At 40.4% G+C, this 19,808-nt stretch overlaps 1 protein-coding gene and 1 non-coding gene across 2 annotated transcripts; both read right to left on the minus strand.

Annotated features, from left to right (window-relative positions):
- Window positions 1-1,493: 1,493 nt before the first annotated feature.
- On the minus strand, window positions 1,494-1,682 carry LOC130292167 (U2 spliceosomal RNA). The gene has a single exon (XR_008848094.1). It is a non-coding gene; the product is annotated as a U2 spliceosomal RNA (small nuclear RNA).
- A 7,611-nt stretch (window positions 1,683-9,293) lies between these two features.
- LOC130291246 (C-type lectin domain family 10 member A-like) lies at window positions 9,294-19,590 on the minus strand. Its single transcript, XM_056539817.1, has 6 exons — window positions 19,286-19,590; window positions 17,745-17,854; window positions 15,373-15,714; window positions 12,445-12,596; window positions 12,262-12,371; window positions 9,294-9,630 (listed from the first exon to the last, which is right to left on the minus strand). The coding sequence occupies exons 1-6, from the start codon at window positions 19,513-19,515 to the stop codon at window positions 9,453-9,455; spliced, it is 1,122 nt and encodes a 373-aa protein (XP_056395792.1). The 5' UTR covers window positions 19,516-19,590; the 3' UTR covers window positions 9,294-9,452.
- Between the last annotated feature and the right edge of the window lie 218 nt (window positions 19,591-19,808).

The raw sequence follows: 19,808 nt of genomic DNA on the forward strand, positions 1-19,808 counted from the left end.
TGGCTCCTATTTCATTCCCAGCATGGGGCAGCCTCAGAAAAAAGGCCAAATTGCACTAAATTTACTGGTAATTGAAAATGCCATCCAGCCAGCTTACCCCTCCTACCCTCTTGTATGGTCCCTGGGAATGAGTTCTTTTTGTGCCGCCTGAGTCCCCCGCCTGGCAGGGCCTATTTGGCTTTAATTGAGTTGAACAATTGAGAGGCAATTACGAGCCTTTGCAAGACGGAAGGGCAGGAGGGGAAGACTGGGCGAGCAGCGGGCTTTTCTGTGCTCGCAACGCTGCAAAGTGTCTACTTTTGAAATGCCAAGCGCCCCCCCCCCTGCCCAGCGGGGTAGGTGCAAAACAGGGAGATAGATTTCATTGATTCCTCTCTTCCAGTTATTTTCCTCTGGTGTTATGATTGCAAACTGGCGGCCTGGTCGTGTGGGAGGAGAGCGAGGAGACGGAAGGATTTCATTTTTTTATTATTTACATTCCGCCCCGATGGATCCAGTCAACAAGCCGGGACTTGGGAGGCAACACAAGCCCCCGATCCTGCTAGGAATCTGCAGCCTTCGGCCCCCTAGAACATTGCCCCAGTGCTTGGAAGTCAACATACTGTAAAATTCCTTTCAGTCGGGTGAAGGAGACTGAGACTTGGAGGGTCTGGTACAATGTATTACCGTCCAAAACTACAATTTCTTCCTGCCTTCCTTTCCCTTTTCCCAATACTTCTTTTCCTTTATCCATCTCTTCCTTTATTACCTCTCCTTCCTTCCTTCCTTCCTCCCTCCCCATCCTTTCTTCTGTTCCTCCCTCCCCTTCCTTGCTTTCTTTCAGTTCTTATATCCCACTCTTCTTTTCTTTCTTTCTTTCTCTTTCTTTCTTTTATTCCTTCCTTCCTTCTTTCCCTCCTTCCATCCTTCTTTTCTTTCTTGTTTCCTTCCTTCTTTCCTTTCTTCCTTCCTTCCTTCTTTTCCTCCCTTCCTTTCTTCCTTCTTTCCTTTCTTCCTTCCCTCCCTTCTTTCCCTCCCTCCTTCCTTCCTTTCCTTCCTTCCTTCCTTCCTTCTTTCTTTCTTTCTTTCTTTCTTTCTTTCCTTCCTTCCTTCCCTTCTATTCCTTCCTCCCTCCCTTCTTTCCCTCCCTCCTTCCTTCCTTTCCTTCCTTCCTTCCTTCCTTCCTTCCTTCTTTCTTTCTTTCTTTCTTTCTTTCCTTCCTTCCTTCCTTCCCTTCTATTCCTTCCTCCCTCCCTTCTTTCCCTTCCTCCCTCCCTCTTTCCTTCTTTCCCACCCTCCTTCCTTCCTTCCCTGTTACTTCCCTCTGCAAAACTACAATTATTTCCTTTCGTCTTCCCAGCCCTTCTTTATCTTCCTTTTTTATTTTTCTTCCTTCTTCCCTTCCCATACTTTCTTTTTTCCTCCCTTTCCTTCCATGTTACCTTTTGATTCTTCTATTTCACTCTTCTTTTCTTCCTTCCTCTATTACCTCCCTTTCTTCTTTCCTTCTTTATTTTTTGTGCACTGTACCCGAAGATACTGCTGCCATATGGATCAATGTGTAGGGCCATGGGAACAAGCTTCGAAAACGGCCCCTGTTACCAAAAATCCATTTAATTTATGGCCCCCAGATAGGGGACGTATCATATATTAAACTAATAAGAACAGATACTACACATGATCTTAGCTAAAAGGCCATCCTTCCCTTTATTATCCTTATTAACCCCCTTCCCTTTCCTTCCTTCCTCCAATGCTTTCTTTTAATTCTTCTATTTCACTGTGGTTTTCTTCCCTTCCTTCTTTTATTACTTCCCTTTCCTTTCCTTCCTCCCCATCGTTTCTTCTTTTCCTCCCTTCTCTTCTTTGCTTCCTTTCAGTTCCTCCATTCCACTCTTCTTTACCTTTTTCCTTCCTTCCTTTATTTTCCCGTCTCCTATCTTCTTTTCCTCCCATGTTTCCTTTCAGTTCCTCCATTCCCCTCTTCTGTTCTTCCTTTCCTTTCGTTCCTTCCTTTATTTCCCTATCCTTTCTTCTTTTCCTCCTATGCTTCTTTTCAGTTCCTCCATTCCACTCTTCCGTTCTTCCTTCCCTTTCTTCCTTAATATTCCCTATCCCTTCTTCTTTTCCTCCTATGCTTCCTTTCAGTTCTTCCATTCCACTCTTCTTTTCCTCTTTTCCTTCCTTCCTTCCCTTTCCTTATCCTTTCTTCTTTTCCTCCCATGCTTCCTTTCAGTTCCTCCATTCCACTCTTCCTTCCTTCCCTTTCCTTATCCTTTCTAATTTTCCTCCCATGCTTCCTTTCAGTTCTTCCATTCCACTCTTCTTTTCCTCTTTTCCTTCCTTCCCTTTCCTTATCCTTTCTAATTTTCCTCCCATGCTTCCTTTCAGTTCCTCCATTCCACTCTTCCGTTTTTCCTTTCCTTTCCTTTCCTTCCTTCCTTCCTTCCTTCCTTCCTTCCTTCCTTAATCTTCCCTATCCCTTCTTCTTTTCCTCCCATGCTTCCTTTCAGTTCTTCCATTCCACTCTTCTTTTTCTCTTTTCCTTCCTTCCTTCCCTTTCCTTATCCTTTCTTCTTTTCCTCCCATGCTTCCTTTCAGTTCTTCCATTCCACTCTTTTTTTCCTCTTTTCCTTCCTTCCTTCCCTTTCCTTATCCTTTCTTCTTTTCCTCCCATGCTTCTTTTCAGTTCCTCCATTCCACTCTTCCGTTCTTCCTTCCCTTTCTTCCTTAATATTCCCTATCCCTTCTTCTTTTCCTCCCATGCTTCCTTTCAGTTCTTCCACTCCACTCTTCTTTTCCTCTTTTCCTTCCTTCCTTCCCTTTCCTTATCCTTTCTAATTTTCCTCCCATGCTTCCTTTCAGTTCTTCCATTCCACTCTTCCTTTTTCCTTTCCTTTCCTTTCCTTCCTTCCTTCCTTAATCTTCCCTATCCCTTCTTCTTTTCCTCCTATGCTTCCTTTCAGTTCTTCCATTCCACTCTTCCTTTCTTCCTTTCCTTCTTTCCTGACAATAGGATCATGACAGAAAACCCTTCATTTCTAGACAGTCTGTTTACATGATTTTCCAATTCAGAGAAGACAACAATGATGCACAGATGACAATGAAGAAACAATTGCTGGAAATAAATAGTCATCCTCCTCAGGCCAAACGCATTGACCCGTCCCATCTAATGAGGCTGATGTCTCCCGAGTGGCGGTAATACGAGGACTGACCTGCCCCCTCTTGTTTGGAGGCTCACGGAATAACATAGGCGCGTAGACGGAGCAGTCAGAAGTGCCAACTCTGAAAATAAAGTCATTAGCAGAAGCGCCCCCAGTGGATTTATAGACTCGGAATTTTAAAATCCTTCGAGAGAAAGGACTTTGAAATTAATTCCAACATTTTGCTCATACAGAATCCCACTGCGAAGTCACATAATCCAACCATAGTAAAAAAAGGAGGTCCCAGCACTCACCAAAGCTTCCAGCAATGTAGTTTTATTGTATATCCTCAACAAACAGGACGGGTTTCGGCCTTTAGCCTTCCTCTCCTGTACGTTGCTTGAAGCTTTGGTGAGTGCTGGGACCTCCTTTTCTACTATGCTTTGATATTTCCACATGCATCACCGACTGCAGCTGTGCCAACTCTTCCCTTCTCTAAATAATCCAACCATAACTAAGCGCCACCACAAGGGGCAGTTTGGCCTGTAGAGAGACCTTACTGACACACTGCAAATTTGCCTCAGTAATATAATCTATCAGATATTTTGTGATCACATTTTTTTCCTCTGTAGAAGATTCTATGGTCAGTTTAGTAGAAGGAAGTTGCAGACTCAAAATTGGGGTTAAGATGTTTGGAAATGGTGGATAAGAGCAATATAGAAGATGGTTGAGTGTTGAAGAACATGCATCTGTGTTAGAACAAGAGGATGAGCATTAGACAGTAGAGGCTAAAGAACTGTAGGCATGATGGTTGGAAACTATAGGTAGTCAAGGATTGTAGAAGGGTTGGTTGACAGAGAGAAAGAGAGGTAGCAAAACGTCAAGAATGGTGGAATATGTGTGGTGCCCAATTAGGGGTACTGTGTGCAGGGTGTTTGGATATGATCGTGACACCAGGGCACTGTTAACCTACACGGTCCAAGGATATGGCAGCTTTTCCTGGGCCAGGTGTGAGATAATAAATATACCGATGCCAAGTTACGAAAAACTGACCTGTTGACTGAAAGTTGTAAAGTAGTTAGGAGGTTGAGACTTGTAGAACATGTATTCGAGATTTTAGAGTAGACGGGTGACAATTGTAGGGGAAACTTGGCAAATGTTGAAGGTGTGAAAAAGCTGAGGGAAATGTATCGAGAAGTCGAGGGTCGTGGAAAAACGATGACGAGAGGAGGATAGAAAAGTGTTGGTTAATAGTTGTAAACTGGTTGGTTCCTGATATTGCAGGAGGGCGACAACTTCAAAACATGTGTCTAAGATCAGAAGAAGGATGAGATATGAGAAGATGGAAGGTTGTTGACTTCTTGGCCTACAGCCGCAAGAATGAAGGTCAAAAACTTTGGAGCTGGTGGTTGAGTGAGATTTAGCGAGTTGTTGAGGGGTACTCCAAAGGAAAGGGAATAACATGTCTGATCGCAAGGGGTCTGGCTGCGGGGACCCCCTGTGAACACCGGGCCAGTGCTGCAGCATTACTTTCGTGATCGTGATGTCATGCCACGCCCCCTCCATTCATGTTTATGAGAGTGGGCGTGACCCATAGACATGAATGGAAGTGGGCGTGGCAGCTGTTCACCAGTCATCCGGCATGGAGCGGAGTTCACTCTGTGCACCCGATGACTGGGGTGCCGCGACAGAGATTGCGGGGGTCCTCAGTGACCAGACCCCCGTGATCAGACATGTTAGGGGAAAACATGTCTGGCAGCGGAGTAAGAGGATGAACAATATAAAGTGGAGAATGAAGAAATGTAAACCTGCTGATCAAAAAGTGTAAAGTAGAAGGTCAAGTATGGTATGGCGGGGTGTGAGGTGCAGGGCAGATGTAATTACCCTAGGAGCAGATGGCATTAACCCCTTGTGTTTGTGATGCCAGGGCGTGGTTTATCCTTAACCACCCGATGGTATACCACTGGATCCTGGGCTAGGCACAGGGGGCAATGAAGACACTGAGTTACGGACAATGGTAGCTTTACTGAGGGTAGACAGTTGGAACAGTCCATGCAGTACAGCCAGGGCCCAAGGAGGTGACCAGTGACACAGAGGCCTCGCAGACTGGCTGAGACTTGTAGTTGGACGGGAGAATTTAGTGGAATTTAGCTGGTTAGACAGATGACTTGACTGACTTGTGACTGACAGGACGGTGACTTTATCTTACTTGCACTTGACTTGTGGCTGCAGGACATGACTTGAGGCCTCCAACACTCTGGACACACACTCTAGGCGACTGCACTGGACCTCAGCAGGAAGCAAGAGAGAAAAGAGAGAGAGAAGCTCTACCCAGGGCTTATATGGGGGAGACCAGCAGGGAGCCCATAGATCACCTTTGGGGTCAGCTGGTCACTGGTACCTCCTGGGTAACAATCACATGGTACATTTTATTAAAGGCACAACACATCTTTTAATATACAACATATATACAAATGGGGAAACAACTACAGGGGGCCCTGGGAGACTGAGGGACACTGCCTGACATGGCAGGAAAGGTACGGGGCGACACCATCCCGTACTGGGCCACCACACAAGAATTGAAGAATTAAAGGGGTATTCCAGGCCAAAACTTTTTTTTATATATCAACTGGCTCCGGAAAGTTAAACAGATTTGTAAATTACTTTTATTAAAAAATCTTAATCCTTCCAATAGTTATTAGCTTCTGAAGTTGAGTTGTTGTTTTCTGTCTAACTGCTCAATGATGATGTCACGTCCTGGGAGCTGTGCAGTTCCTATGGGGATATTCTCCCATCATGCACAGCTCCCGGGACGTGACATCATCATTGAGCAGTTAGACAGAAAACTTCGGAAGCTAATAACTATTGGAAGGATTAAGATTTTTTTATAGAAGTAATTTACAAATCTGTTTAACTTTCCGGAGCTAGTTGATATATAAAAAAAAGTTTTTGCCTGGAATACCCCTTTAAAGGAAGTAGAGTAAGATTATGGACATGGAGTAAGATAAAGGTCTCAAACTGTGGCCATCCAGATGTTGCAAAACTTCAACTCCCAGCATGCCCGGACAGCCAACGGCTGTCCGGGCATGCTGGGAGTTGAAGTTTTTCAACATCTGGATAGCCACAGTTTGGGTTGCCCAATCTTGCCTTGATGATGACCAATAAGACCATATGTGCATGTTGTTCTATAGTATGGATCGTTCCCTATGGAGGTCTTGACAATATGATGAGCCAAGAAATAGACCACTAATCTTTGGGTTGTGTCATAGACATGAGGACCACGCAAAATTTAAGGAAATGTAGAAAACATTTTCGGTCTCTAAAGAGTTGGAGAGACAACTGACCATAGTCACCAGCACTGGTACCTACATGACGGGTGACGGGTGGGATCAGCAGCCATCATCCTTCCCACCATTCCCCCCTTCTTCAGCTCTTGACATGCACAATTGCAGATGGATGGATGTCCCCCAAAACGCACATCATCCAGCTCTCCCGGTGCCAAGCCTCTCCTCCAGTATCTTTCCTTCCCAATAATCACTCTCTCATTAGCTGCCGGCAGCCGTTAATTATGCAAATGAGCCTGTTTTGCACGGGGGCGTCGTTTCATTTTAACTCTGATTACAGCACCTGGGGTCTCGAGGAGTGGGCGGCTCGGTGTCTATTAACATGGAAATAATTTGCTAATTTATATTAAAAGCCCGACGATCACCGATCCCAAGGCATCCGCCATGTCCTGACATTAAAAATAACTTAAAGCAGAGAAACATGAAAGAGGGGACGAGCCGGCGGATCTGAGGAGCGATAATGAATGTGTTCCTGCTAATGACAATCACCCGCCATCCCCCAGATGTGCCCTCACCTGCCAGGTATCTCATTCAACCACTGACCTCCAGGGGGCACATTAGGCTGGTGATTGGCCAATCATTTCATCACAACCTCAGCCTGTTCATTTAATGGCCAATTAGTTAGAACAAAAAGTAAAGAAGTACTACTACCAAGAATATTACTACCAACTACTACCAAGAATAATACTACCAACTACTACCAAGAATAATACTACCAACTACTACCAAGAATATTACTACCAACTACCAACAAGAATAATACTACCAACTACTACCATTAATACTACCAACTACTACCAAGAATATTACTACCAACTACTACCAAGAATAATACTACCAACTACTACCAAGAATATTACTACCAACTACTACCAAGAATAATACTACCAACTACTAACAAGAATAATACTACCAACTACTACCATTAATACTGCCAACTACTACCAAGAATATTACTACCAACTACTACCATTAATACTACCAACTACTACCAAGAATAATACTACCAACTACTACCAACAGTAATACCAACTACTACCATTAATACTACCAACTACTACCAACAATACCAACTACTACCATTAATACTACCAACTACTACCAACAATAATACCAACTACTACCATTAATACTACCAACTACTACCAACAATACCAACTACTACCATTAATACTACCAACTACTACCAAGAATAATACTACCAACTACTACCAACAATAATACCAACTACTACCATTAATACTACCAAGAATAATACTACCAACTACTACCAACAATAATACCAAATACTACCATTAATACTACCAACAATATTACTACCAATAACAATACCACCAATAATATTACTACCAACTACTACCAATAATAATACTACCAATATTATTACTACCAATAACAATACCACCAATAATATTACTACCAACTACTACCAATAATATTACTACAAACTACTACCAATAACAACACTACCAACTACTACCAATAAAAATACTACCAACTAAGACCAATAATAATAATACTACTTCTAATAATAATAATAATAATACTACCAACTACTACCAATAATGATCCTACCAATAATAATACTACCAATAATAACACTACCAACTACTACCAATAATAATACTACCAATAATAATACTACCAACTACTATCAATAATAATACTAATAATAATACTTCCAACTACTACCAATAATAATACTACCAATAATAATACTACTACCAACAATACTACCAACTACTACCAATAATGATACTACCAATAATAATACTACCAATAATAATACTACCAACTACTACCAATAATAGTACTACCAATAATAATGCTACCAACTACTACCAATAATAATACCAATAATAACACTACCAACAACTACCAATAATAATACTACAAACAAAAAATACTACCAACAAAAATACTACCATTACCAATAATATTATTATCAATAATACTACCAACTACTACCGATAATAATACTACGAATAATGATAATACTACTAACTACTATGAATAATCAATAATAATAATACCAATAATAATACTACAAACTACTACCAATAATAATGCTACCAGTTACTACCAATAATAATACCAATAATAATACTACCAACTACTATCAATAATAATACTATCAATAATAATACTACCAACAATAATACTATCAATAATAATACTACCAATAATAATACTACCAACAATAATACTATCAATAATAATACTACCAACAATAATACTATCAATAATAATACTACCAATAATAATACTACCAACAATAATACTATCAATAATAATACTACCAACAATAATACTATCAATAATAATACTACCAACAATAATACTATTAATTTCCACATGACAATACATTTTACAGCTCATGTCGGACATCTTATTTGGCATTACGGATGCTCTCAGAAGTGTCCTGCATTTGTCTGATCCATTGACTGCCAGCACTGGATTGTTTATAGTGAAGCTCCTATTGAGTTCCTGTGTGCTTTGTATGTTTTCTGTCTGCTTGTTGCACTATACAGCTCTACTGTAAGTCCTAGGGGGTTCCTGAGTACTTGGAGCCAAGGTTAGGACCCCAGAAAGGTAAAGGCTATAGGTGAAACCCAGTTCTGCCATTTAGACTCCAACCAAAGTTCTTGGAGAGAGGGTTGTAGAGCATTATGGGCCCGCCAACCCAATTGGGTCGTGGTATGTAAACCACTGGGTAACTGGTCGGGGGGTCATCTCAGTGGAATCTTATGAAGGAACCAAAAGAACCCAACTCATTCCCTCCATCTTGGTTTCTCTTTGCTCCTTTTAAACACATTACACAGTCGGAGGCAGAAGAAAATACATTTATTAGCTTGGCACCAGATTTGCGGACAGGTCTCCTATTGTTGATAATTTCGGTGACATCTGCCAACAATCGAGCCGTGCCATAGATAATGGCCGACAGTCAGTTGTCTTGTATGTTGTTGGTAGGTGACACCATGACCCTCAGTCAGGGGCCTAGTAGTACATCATGAAGCCCATCCACAGGGAGTCGGAGTTCCCCGGCACTGTACTGGCAGACGCTACTGTATAGTTTGCGGCATTTTTCATCGGTCCACATTGATCCCCGGAAAAGAACCGCACAATCTTCATTTCCTAAGTTATCGGGCTGCTTCTGAAACCAGAACCTGTGGAAAAGACAAGAAACTTTAAGATGTGGAAAGAGAAAACTTATTGACCATTGTGGTCCGAAGACCAGTTACATCCAGGCAACAGTCACCAACGAATACCCCTTTGCCACCCCATGGCCAGCGGCCTCTTCTGCTCTCCCTGTCATAGGGGAAATCTCCATGTTTGACCTGTTCCTTACTTTGGAGTTGAGTCATGAGTTTTCATAGACATGAATGGAGGGGGCGTAACGGCTGTATTCGCCAGTTATCCGGCATGGAGCAGAGTTCACTCCGAGTGAACCGGATGACTGGGGTGCTGTGGCAGAGATCACGGGGGTACCCAGCGGCCGGACTCCCGCGATCAGACATGTTATCCCCTATCCTTTGGATAGAGGATAACATGTCTAGCATGTCTTCCTCTGGAGCATACAGCAGCTGATAAGTACTGGAAGGGTTAAGATTTTTTAATAGAAATAATTTACAAATCTGTTTAACTTTCTGTCACCAGTTGATTTAAAAAAAATAGTTTTCCAACGGAGTACCCCTTTAAGGATTGTAGAAGACAAGTGTAAGGGTAATAGACCCAGAGGATGAACATTATACAGCAAAGGATGAAGAATTTAAGACCTGCTGGTGAAAAAGTGTAAAGTAGAAGGTCAAGAATTGAAGAATTAAAGGGGTACTCCCCTGGAAAAAAAAATTTTAAATCAACTGGTGCCAGAAAGTTAAACAGATTTGTGAATTACTTCTATTTAAAAATCTTAAAGGGGTATTCAAGGAAAAAAAATGTTTTTATATATCAACTGGCTCCAGAAAGTTAAACAGATTTGTAAATTACTTCTATTAAAAAATCTTAATCCTTTCAGTACTTATGAGCTTCTGAAGTTAAGGTTGTTCTTTTAAGTGATCTCTGATAACACCTGTCTCGGGAAGCGCCCAGTTTAGAAGCAAATCCCCATAGCAAACCTCTTCTAAACTGGGCGGTTCCCGAGACACTTGTCATCAGAGGAGCACATAGACAGAAAAGAACAACCTTAACTTCAGAAGCTCATAAGTACTGAAAGGATTAAGATTTTTTAATAGAAGTAATTTACAAATCTGTTTAACTTTCTGGAGCCAGTTGATATATATATATATTAAAAAAAAACTTTTTTCCTGGATAACCCCTTTAATCCTTCCAGTACTTATCAGCTGCTGTATTCCAAAATTCCAGTATTCGTCACAAATTTTTTTTCAATCAACTGGTGCCAGAATTTGTAAATGACTTCAATTAAAAAAAATCTTAATCCTTCCAGTACTTATCAGCATACAGCTCCACAGGAAGTTATTTTATTTTTGAATTTCTTTTCTGTCTGACCCCAGTGATCTCTGCTGACACCTCTGTCCATGTCAGGAACTGTCCAGAGCAGGAGAGGTTTGCTATGGGGATTTGCTCCTGCTTTGGACAGTTCCTGACATGGACAGAGGTGTCAGCAGAGATCACTGTGGACAGACAGAAAAATAAATTAAAAAAGAAAAGAACTTCCTCTGGAAGATACAGCAGCTGATAAGTACTGGAAGGGTTAAGATTTTTAAATAGAAGTCATTTATTCTGTTTAATTTTCTGGCACCAGTTGAAAAATTTCCACCAGAGAACCCCTTTAAGGGTTGTAAAAGACAAGTGTAAGGGTAATAGACCTGGAGGATGAAAGTTGTACAGCGGAGAATGAAGAATTGTAGACCTGCTGGTCAAAAAGTAAAGTAGAAGGTCAAGAATTGAAGAATTAAAGGGGTATTCCAGGCCAAAACTTTTTTTTATATATATATCAACTGGCTCCGGAAAGTTAAACAGATTTGTAAATTACTTCTATTAAAATATCTTAATCCTTCCAATAGTTATTAGCTTCTGAAGTTGAGTTGTTGTTTTCTGTCTAACTGCTCTCTGATGACTCACGTCCCGGGAGCTGTGCAGTTCCTATGGGGATATTCTCCCATCATGCACAGCTCCCGGGACGTGACATCATCATTGAGCAGTTAGACAGAAAACTTCAGAAGCTAATAACTAGAGATGAGCGAACTTACAGTAAATTCGATTCGTCACGAACTTCTCGGCTCGGCAGTCGATGACTTATCCTGCGTAAATTAGTTCAGCTTTCCGGTGCTCCGATGGGCTGGAAAAGGTGGATACAGTCCTAGGAAAGAGTCTCCTAGGACTGTATCCACCTTTTCCAGCCCACCGGAGCACCGGAAAGCTGAACTAATTTATGCAGGAAAAGCCATCAACTGACGAGCCGAGAAGTTTGTGACGAATCGAATTTACTGTAAGTTCGCTCATCTCTAATTGAAGGAGATGTAGAAAATACGTTTGGTCTCTAGAGAGTTGGAGAGACACCTGACAGTAGTCACCAGCACTGGTACCGACATGACGGGTGGGATCAGCAGCCATCATCCTTCCCACCATTCGCCTCGTCTTCATGCACAATTGCAGGTGGATGGATGTCCCCCCCAAACCCATCATCCAGCTCTCCTGGGGTTTCTCCTCTCCTCCAATATCTTTCCTTACATCCAGACAACAATAACGGACGATTACCCCTTTGCCACCCCATGCCCAATGGCCTCTTCTGCTCTCCCTGCCATATGGAGAATCACCATGTTTGGCCCGTTCCTTACTTTGGAGTTGCGTTATAGGGAGTTCCATCCACCCATTGCCACTTTCCCTCCATATCCCGGTCAGATAGGCCGATCCAGGACGACATCTTCACCACCTTCTGCAGGAATTCCTGTGGAGTGTACAAGAGTGTGCAAGGAGCCCAGGGTCCTCTCATGGCCCCGCACCCACCACACCCGCCCTACCTGCTCCGCCTGGCTGCCAATCACCACCAGGTGCGCCCCCTGCTTACGGCACCAGTGTAAGCTCTCCTGCCAATTCCTTGTCTGTGACGAAAGTAGGTAACAGGACATCTGAAAGAAATGCCACCCCGCTGAGCAAAACGGGCAAACGGTGCCTACAGTGAAAATAATCCGGAATTACATACAAAATAGAACATTACATCTTGTATCTATCTATCAACTATCTATCTCATATCTATCTATCTATCTCGTATCTATCTATCTCTCTCATATCTATCTATCTATCTCGTATCTATCTATCTATCTCGTATCTATCTATCTATCTCATATCTATCTATCTATCTCGTATCTATCTATCTATCTCGTATCTATCTATCTCATATCTATCTATCTATCTATCTCGTATCTATCTATCTCATATCTATCTCATATCTATCTATCTCTCTATCTCATATCTATCTCATATCTATCTATCTATCTATCTATCTATCTCATATCTATCTCATATCTATCTATCTATCTCGTATCTATCTATCTATCTCATATCTATCTATCTATCTCATATATTTATACCTATCTATCTATCTATCTATCTCATATCTATCTATCTCATATCTATCTCATATCTATCTATCTCATATCTATCTATCTCATATCTATCAACTATCTCATATCTATCTATCTCATATCTATCAACTATCTCATATCTATCTATCTCATATCTATCTATTTCATATCTATCTATCTCATATCTATCTATCTATCTATCTCATATCTATCTATCTCATATCTATCTATCTCATATCTATCTATCTATCTATCTATCTATCTCATATCTATCTATCTCATATCTATCTATCTCCTATCTATCTATCTCATATTTATCTATCTCCTATCTATCATTCTCATATCTATCTATCTCATATCTATCTATCTCATATCTATCTATCTATCTATCTCATATCTATCTATCTCATATCTATCTATCTCATATCTATCTTTCTCATATCTATCTATCTATCTATCTCATATCTATCTATCTATCTATCTATCTATCTCATATCCATCTATCTCCTATCTATCTCCTATCTATCTATCTATCTATCTATCTATCTCATATCTATCTATCTCATATCTATCTATCTATCTATCTCATATCTATCTCATATCTATCTATCTATCTCGTATCTATCTATCTATCTCATATCTATCTATTCCATATCTATCTATCTCATATATTTATACCTATCTATCTATCTATCTCATATCTATCTATCTCATATCTATCTCATATCTATCTATCTCATATCTATCTATCTCATATCTATCTATCTCATATCTATCTCATATCTATCTATCTCATATCTATCTATCTCATATCTATCTCATATCTATCTATCTCATATCTATCTATCTATCTCATATCTATCTCATATCTATCTCATATCTATCTATCTCATATCTATCTATCTCATATCTATCTATCTCATATCTATCTCATATCTATCTTTCTCATATCTATCTATCTCCTATCTATCTATCTCATATTTATCTATCTCCTATCTATCTTTCTCATATCTATCTATCTCATATCTATCTATCTCATATCTATCTATCTATCTATCTCATATCTATCTTTCTCATATCTATCTATCTATCTATCTATCTCATATCCATCTATCTCCTATCTATCTATCTCCTATCTATCTATCTATCTCATATCTATCTATCTCATATCTATCTATCTCATATCTATCTATCTATCTATCTATCTATCTATCTCATATCTATCTATCTCATATCTATCTATCTCATATCTATCTCATATCTATCTATCTCCTATCTATCTATCTCATATCTATCTATCTATCTATCTATCTCCTATCTATCTATCTATCTATCTATCTCATATCTATCTATCTATCTCCTATCTATCTATCTCCTATCTATCTATCTCCTATCTATCTATCTCATATCTATCTATCTCATATCTATCTCATATCTATCTCATATCTATCTCATATCTATCTATCTATCTATCTCATATCTATCTATCTATCTATCTCATATCTATCTATCTCATATATATCTCTCTCATATTTATCTATCTCATATCTATCTCATATCTATCCATCTATCTCATATCTATCTATCTATCTATCTATCTCATATCTATCTATCTCATATCTATCTATCTCATATCTATCTATCTCCTATCTATCTATCTCATATCTATCTATCTATCTATCTATCTATCTATCTCCTATCTATCTATCTATCTATCTCATATCTATCTATCTATCTCCTATCTATCTATCTCCTATCTATCTATCTATTTCATATCTATCTATCTCATATCTATCTATCTCATATCTATCTATCTCATATCTATCTCATATCTATCTCATATCTATCTATCTATCTATCTATCTCATATCTATCTATCTATCTCATATCTATCTCATATCTATCTCATATCTATCCATCTATCTCATATCTATCTCATATCTATCTCATATCTATCCATCTATCTCATATCTATCTATCTCATATCTATCTATCTCATATCTATCTCTCTCATATCTATCTCTCTCATATTTATCTATCTATCTCATATCTATCTATCTCATATCTATCTATCTCATATCTATCTATCTCATATCTATCTATCTCATATTTATCTATCTATCTATCTATCTATCTATCTCATATCTATCTATCTATCTCTCTCATATCTATCTATCTATCTATCTATCTCATATCTATCCATCTTTCTCATATCTATCTATCTATCTATCTATGTCATATCTATCCATTTATCTCATATCTATCTATCTATCTCATATCTATCTATCTCATATCTATCCATCTATCTTTCTCATATCTATCTATCTATCTATCTATCTATCTATCTATGGTGTTGGGCAGCACCTTGGCAGTTCTGCAGCAGAGGACTCTCCTGGGGGATGGACAGGTAACTTCTGCTGATTTTCTGCATCCTCCCTTGGAGGTCCATGTATTGCTGAAGCTCCATCTGGTAGAGCCGCCCTTGTATTTCCATCTCCTGCAGGATTTCTGTCTGGTTCTGGATCAGCCCGGACAAGGTTTGTTCCCTTGTGGAGGAGACGGTGTCCATCACTGATGACAGGTTCCTGGCCAGGACCAGGGTGTTTTCTCGCAGGTTTTCTATATCCGCCATGCTGCGGCTTCGGTTCAGGCACAGACTATCCCTTTCTTTATAGACAGTGTCTAGATGGACGTTGTCCTGTAGATCTGGAAGGAAACAGATAGATAAAGACTGGGGACTATAGATGAAAACTAGGGACTATAAATGAAAACTAGGGACTATAGATGAAGACTAGGGACTATAGAGGAAGACTGGGGACTATAGATGAAAACTAGGGACTATAGATGAAGACTAGGGACTATAGATGAAGACTAGGGACTATAGAGGAAGACTAGGGACTATAGATAAAGACTGGGGACTATAGATGAAGACGAGTGACTATAGATGAAGACGAGTGACTATAGATGAAGACTGGGGACTATAGATGAAGACTAGGGACTATAGATGAAGACTAGGGACTATAGATGAAGACTAGGGACTATAGATGAAGACTGGGGACTATAGATAAAGACTGGGGACTATAGATGAAGACTGGGGACTATAGATGAAGACTGGGGGACTATAGATGAAGACTGGGGGACTATAGATGAAGACTGGGGGACTATAGATGAAGACGAGTGACTATAGATGAAGACTGGGGACTATAGATGAAAACTAGGGACTATAAATGAAAACTAGGGACTATAGATGAAGACTAGGGACTATAGAGGAAGACTGAGGACTATAGATGAAGACGAGTGACTATAGATAAAGACTGGGGACTATAGATGAAAACTAGGGACTATAGATGAAGACTAGGGACTATAGATGAAGACTGGGGGACTATAGATAGAGACTGAGGACTATAGATGAAAACTAGGGACTATAGATGAAGACGAGTGACTATAGATGAAGACTAGGGACTATAGATGAAGACGAGTGACTATAGATGAAGACAAGGGACTATAGATGAAGACAAGGGACTATAGATGAAGACTGGGGGACTATAGATAAAGACTGACCACTATAGTGGAAGACTGGGGACTATAGATGAAGACTGGGAGACTATAGATAAAGACTGACCACTATGGAGGAAGACTGGGGACTAAAGATGAAGACTGGGGGGAATATAGAAAATGACTGGTGGGATTATAGATGAACACTGGGGACTATAGATGAAGACTGGGGACTATAGATGAAGACTAGGGACTATAGATGAAGACTGGGGACTAAAGATGAAGACTGGGGGGAATATAGATAATGACTGGTGGGATTATAGATGAACACTGGGGACTATAGATGAAGACTGGGGACTATAGATGAAGACTAGGGACTATAGATGAAGACTGGGGACTATAGATGAAGACTAGGGACTATAGATAGAGACTGGGGACTATAGATGAAGACTGGGGACTATAGATGAAGACTGGGGACTATAGATGAAGACTAGGGACTATAGATGAAGACTGGGGACTATAGATGAAGACTGGGGACTATAGATGAAGACTGGGGACTATAGATGAAGACTGGGGACTATAGATGAAGACTAGGGACTATAGATGAAGACTGGGGACTATAGATGAAGACTGGGGACTATAGATGAAGACTGGGGACTATAGATGAAGACTAGGGACTATAGATGAAGACTGGGGACTATAGATGAAGACTGGGGACTATAGATGAAGACTGGGGACTATAGATGAAGACTAGGGACCATAGATAGAGACTGGGGACTATAGATAAAGACTGGGGACTATAGAATAAAGAATGGAGGACTATAAATGAATTTACGGCCGATGCAAGGGTCCTTATGACAATCTCTATGGTTAATTGTCCATTTTTTTAGGGAAAACTGGGTAAAAACAAATATGGCGCCATCAAGGCTCCAAATTTCCTCTAACCAGAACTATTACACCCCCTCCTGAGAGTCCACTACACCTGCATCCATAGAGGGCAGCCAAATATTCTGGGACACGGTCAAAGGTCCATGAGGACCCAAAACAGAACTCCAGGAAATTTCAGAAGACCATATGCGCTGGGCACTTCACTTCAGAAACCCTACTGGCACTGTGTTGGTAGCCATATTGGATTCACCCACCCAACTCTTCCAGAAGGAGATAAGCAGGGATACGGTTGCTATCAGCATCTTCTGCCATTACTGGTTGTCATGAGGAACTATAGAGAAAGTAGGACTTACAGAGGGACAGCAGTACCATGCTTACAGCCAGCAGTGCCACGATCAGGACTGCGCTTCCTACCAGCAGATGGCGCTGGGCCGAGGACCCGGCTCCGAACCTCAAGAAGAATCTGAGGGGCAAACAGAGCACAGAGCACTTATATCTTTTACCAGCATGTTTTTTTGGGGGGGCAGTGTATGGCAGTATTATGTGTTCACTGTATTATACTCATATGTATTAGGTGCACTATATGGTGCTATTATTTCACTCAGTATTTTTCTGGCACTATCTAGCGCTGCTATACGGGGATCGCATGCTTCTATTATGTGTTTACTCCAGGGTACTACTATTAAAGGGGTACTCCACTGGGAAACTTTTATTTTTTTTAAAACAACTGGTGCCAAAAATGACTTCTATTAAAAAATCTTAATCCTTCCAGTACTTATCAGCTGCTGTATACTCCACAGGAAGTTCTTTTCTTTTTGAATTTCCTTTCTGCCTGACTACAGTGCTCTCTGCCGACACCTCTGTCCATGTCAGGAACTGTCCGGTGCAGGAGAGGTTTGCTATGGGGGATTTGCTCCTACTCTGGACAGCCCCTAAAATAGGCAGAGGTGTCAGCAGAGAGCACTGTGGTCAGGCAGAATGGAAATTCAAAAAGAAAAGAACTTCCTGTGGGGCATACAGCAGCTGATAAGTACTGGAAGGATTAAGATTTTTTTAATAGAATTAATTTACAATTTTGTATAGCTTTCTAACATCAGTTTAAAAAAATATATATTTTCCAGTGGTGTTCCCCTTTAAGGAATTCTATGGCAATTTTATAGTGGTACTAGATGGAGTTTTTTTTATTTTATTACTGGATGGTGCAATTGTTAGGTATAAGATTTATTTATTATTTGTGCACAGTATGGAAAATGCTAAAAATAATAATATATGTTGTTCTGTATCTGGCATTGTATAATGGTATTATGTGTGCACTATATGGTACTGTTATTTAGGTACATTACACTGTATAGTACATTACATTTCATTACACTGTATAGTACAGTATTTTTCAACCTGTATGTCTCCAGCTGTTGCAAAACAACAACTCCCAGCATGCCCGGGCAGCCGAAGGCTGTCCAGGCATGCTGGGAGTTGTAGTTTTGCAACAGCTGGAGGCACACTGGTTGAAAAATACTGGTATAGCAGAATATAGAATGTTATATTCTTATTGGACAGCATTGTTTTACTGCACCGTATGGCAGTATTATTGTTTTATTGTTGGCACTGTATAGCAGTAATTTATATATATATATCTATGTCAGGGCATGCTGGGAGTTGTAGTTATGCAACAGCTGGAGGCACACTGGTTGAAAAACACTGGTATAGCAGAATGTAGAATGTTATATTCTCATTCGACTACATTGTTTTATTGGCACTGTATGGCAGTATTATATCGACTATTTGTTGCCAATAAACGTAAATAAAAGGCAAAGCTTTACCCAACTTTCCAAAAGTCCTGAAAGGACAAACTATCCACATATAGAGTGAATGGTATTTACATGTTGGCACCTACCCTCTGTTGTTGGATTCTATGATCTGGTTTTCGGCGTTCTGTGCCCTCTCTGGTGTCTGGCACAGGACCTCCACATCTGGGCAGATCAGCAGGTTAGAGCTGACACGTCTGTCCCTGTCACCAAACAGGACCGGTGAAGATGTGGCACACACGCCAACCCCTGGGTCCCAATGTGCCACCACAAATCTCTTCTGGTTCCAGAAAAGGTCCATGAGTTCTTGGTCATCCATTCTCCTCTGCTCTGTGCCCGCTCTGTGCCCGCTCTGTGCCCGCTTCTTGCTCTCTGTTCCTTCTCTGCTCCTGATGCCCTTGACTAACGTTCCTCTCTACAATGTCACTCTAAGTGATACATAATATCATCTCGGAAACACTGAAGTATCTGCTGAAAACAGATTCCTAGAAAAGGGACAATGTCAGAATGGAAAAGCCGAGGTACAGAATTACATTATAGGCAAAGAACCGATTGTAACCCTCCAGCAAGGGCCTTCACCTCTAACTATTCTGCTGGAGGGGTCACTGTGTA

This window comes from Hyla sarda, chromosome 9, assembly GCF_029499605.1.
Source record: "Hyla sarda isolate aHylSar1 chromosome 9, aHylSar1.hap1, whole genome shotgun sequence".
Lineage (NCBI taxonomy): Eukaryota > Metazoa > Chordata > Amphibia > Anura > Hylidae > Hyla > Hyla sarda.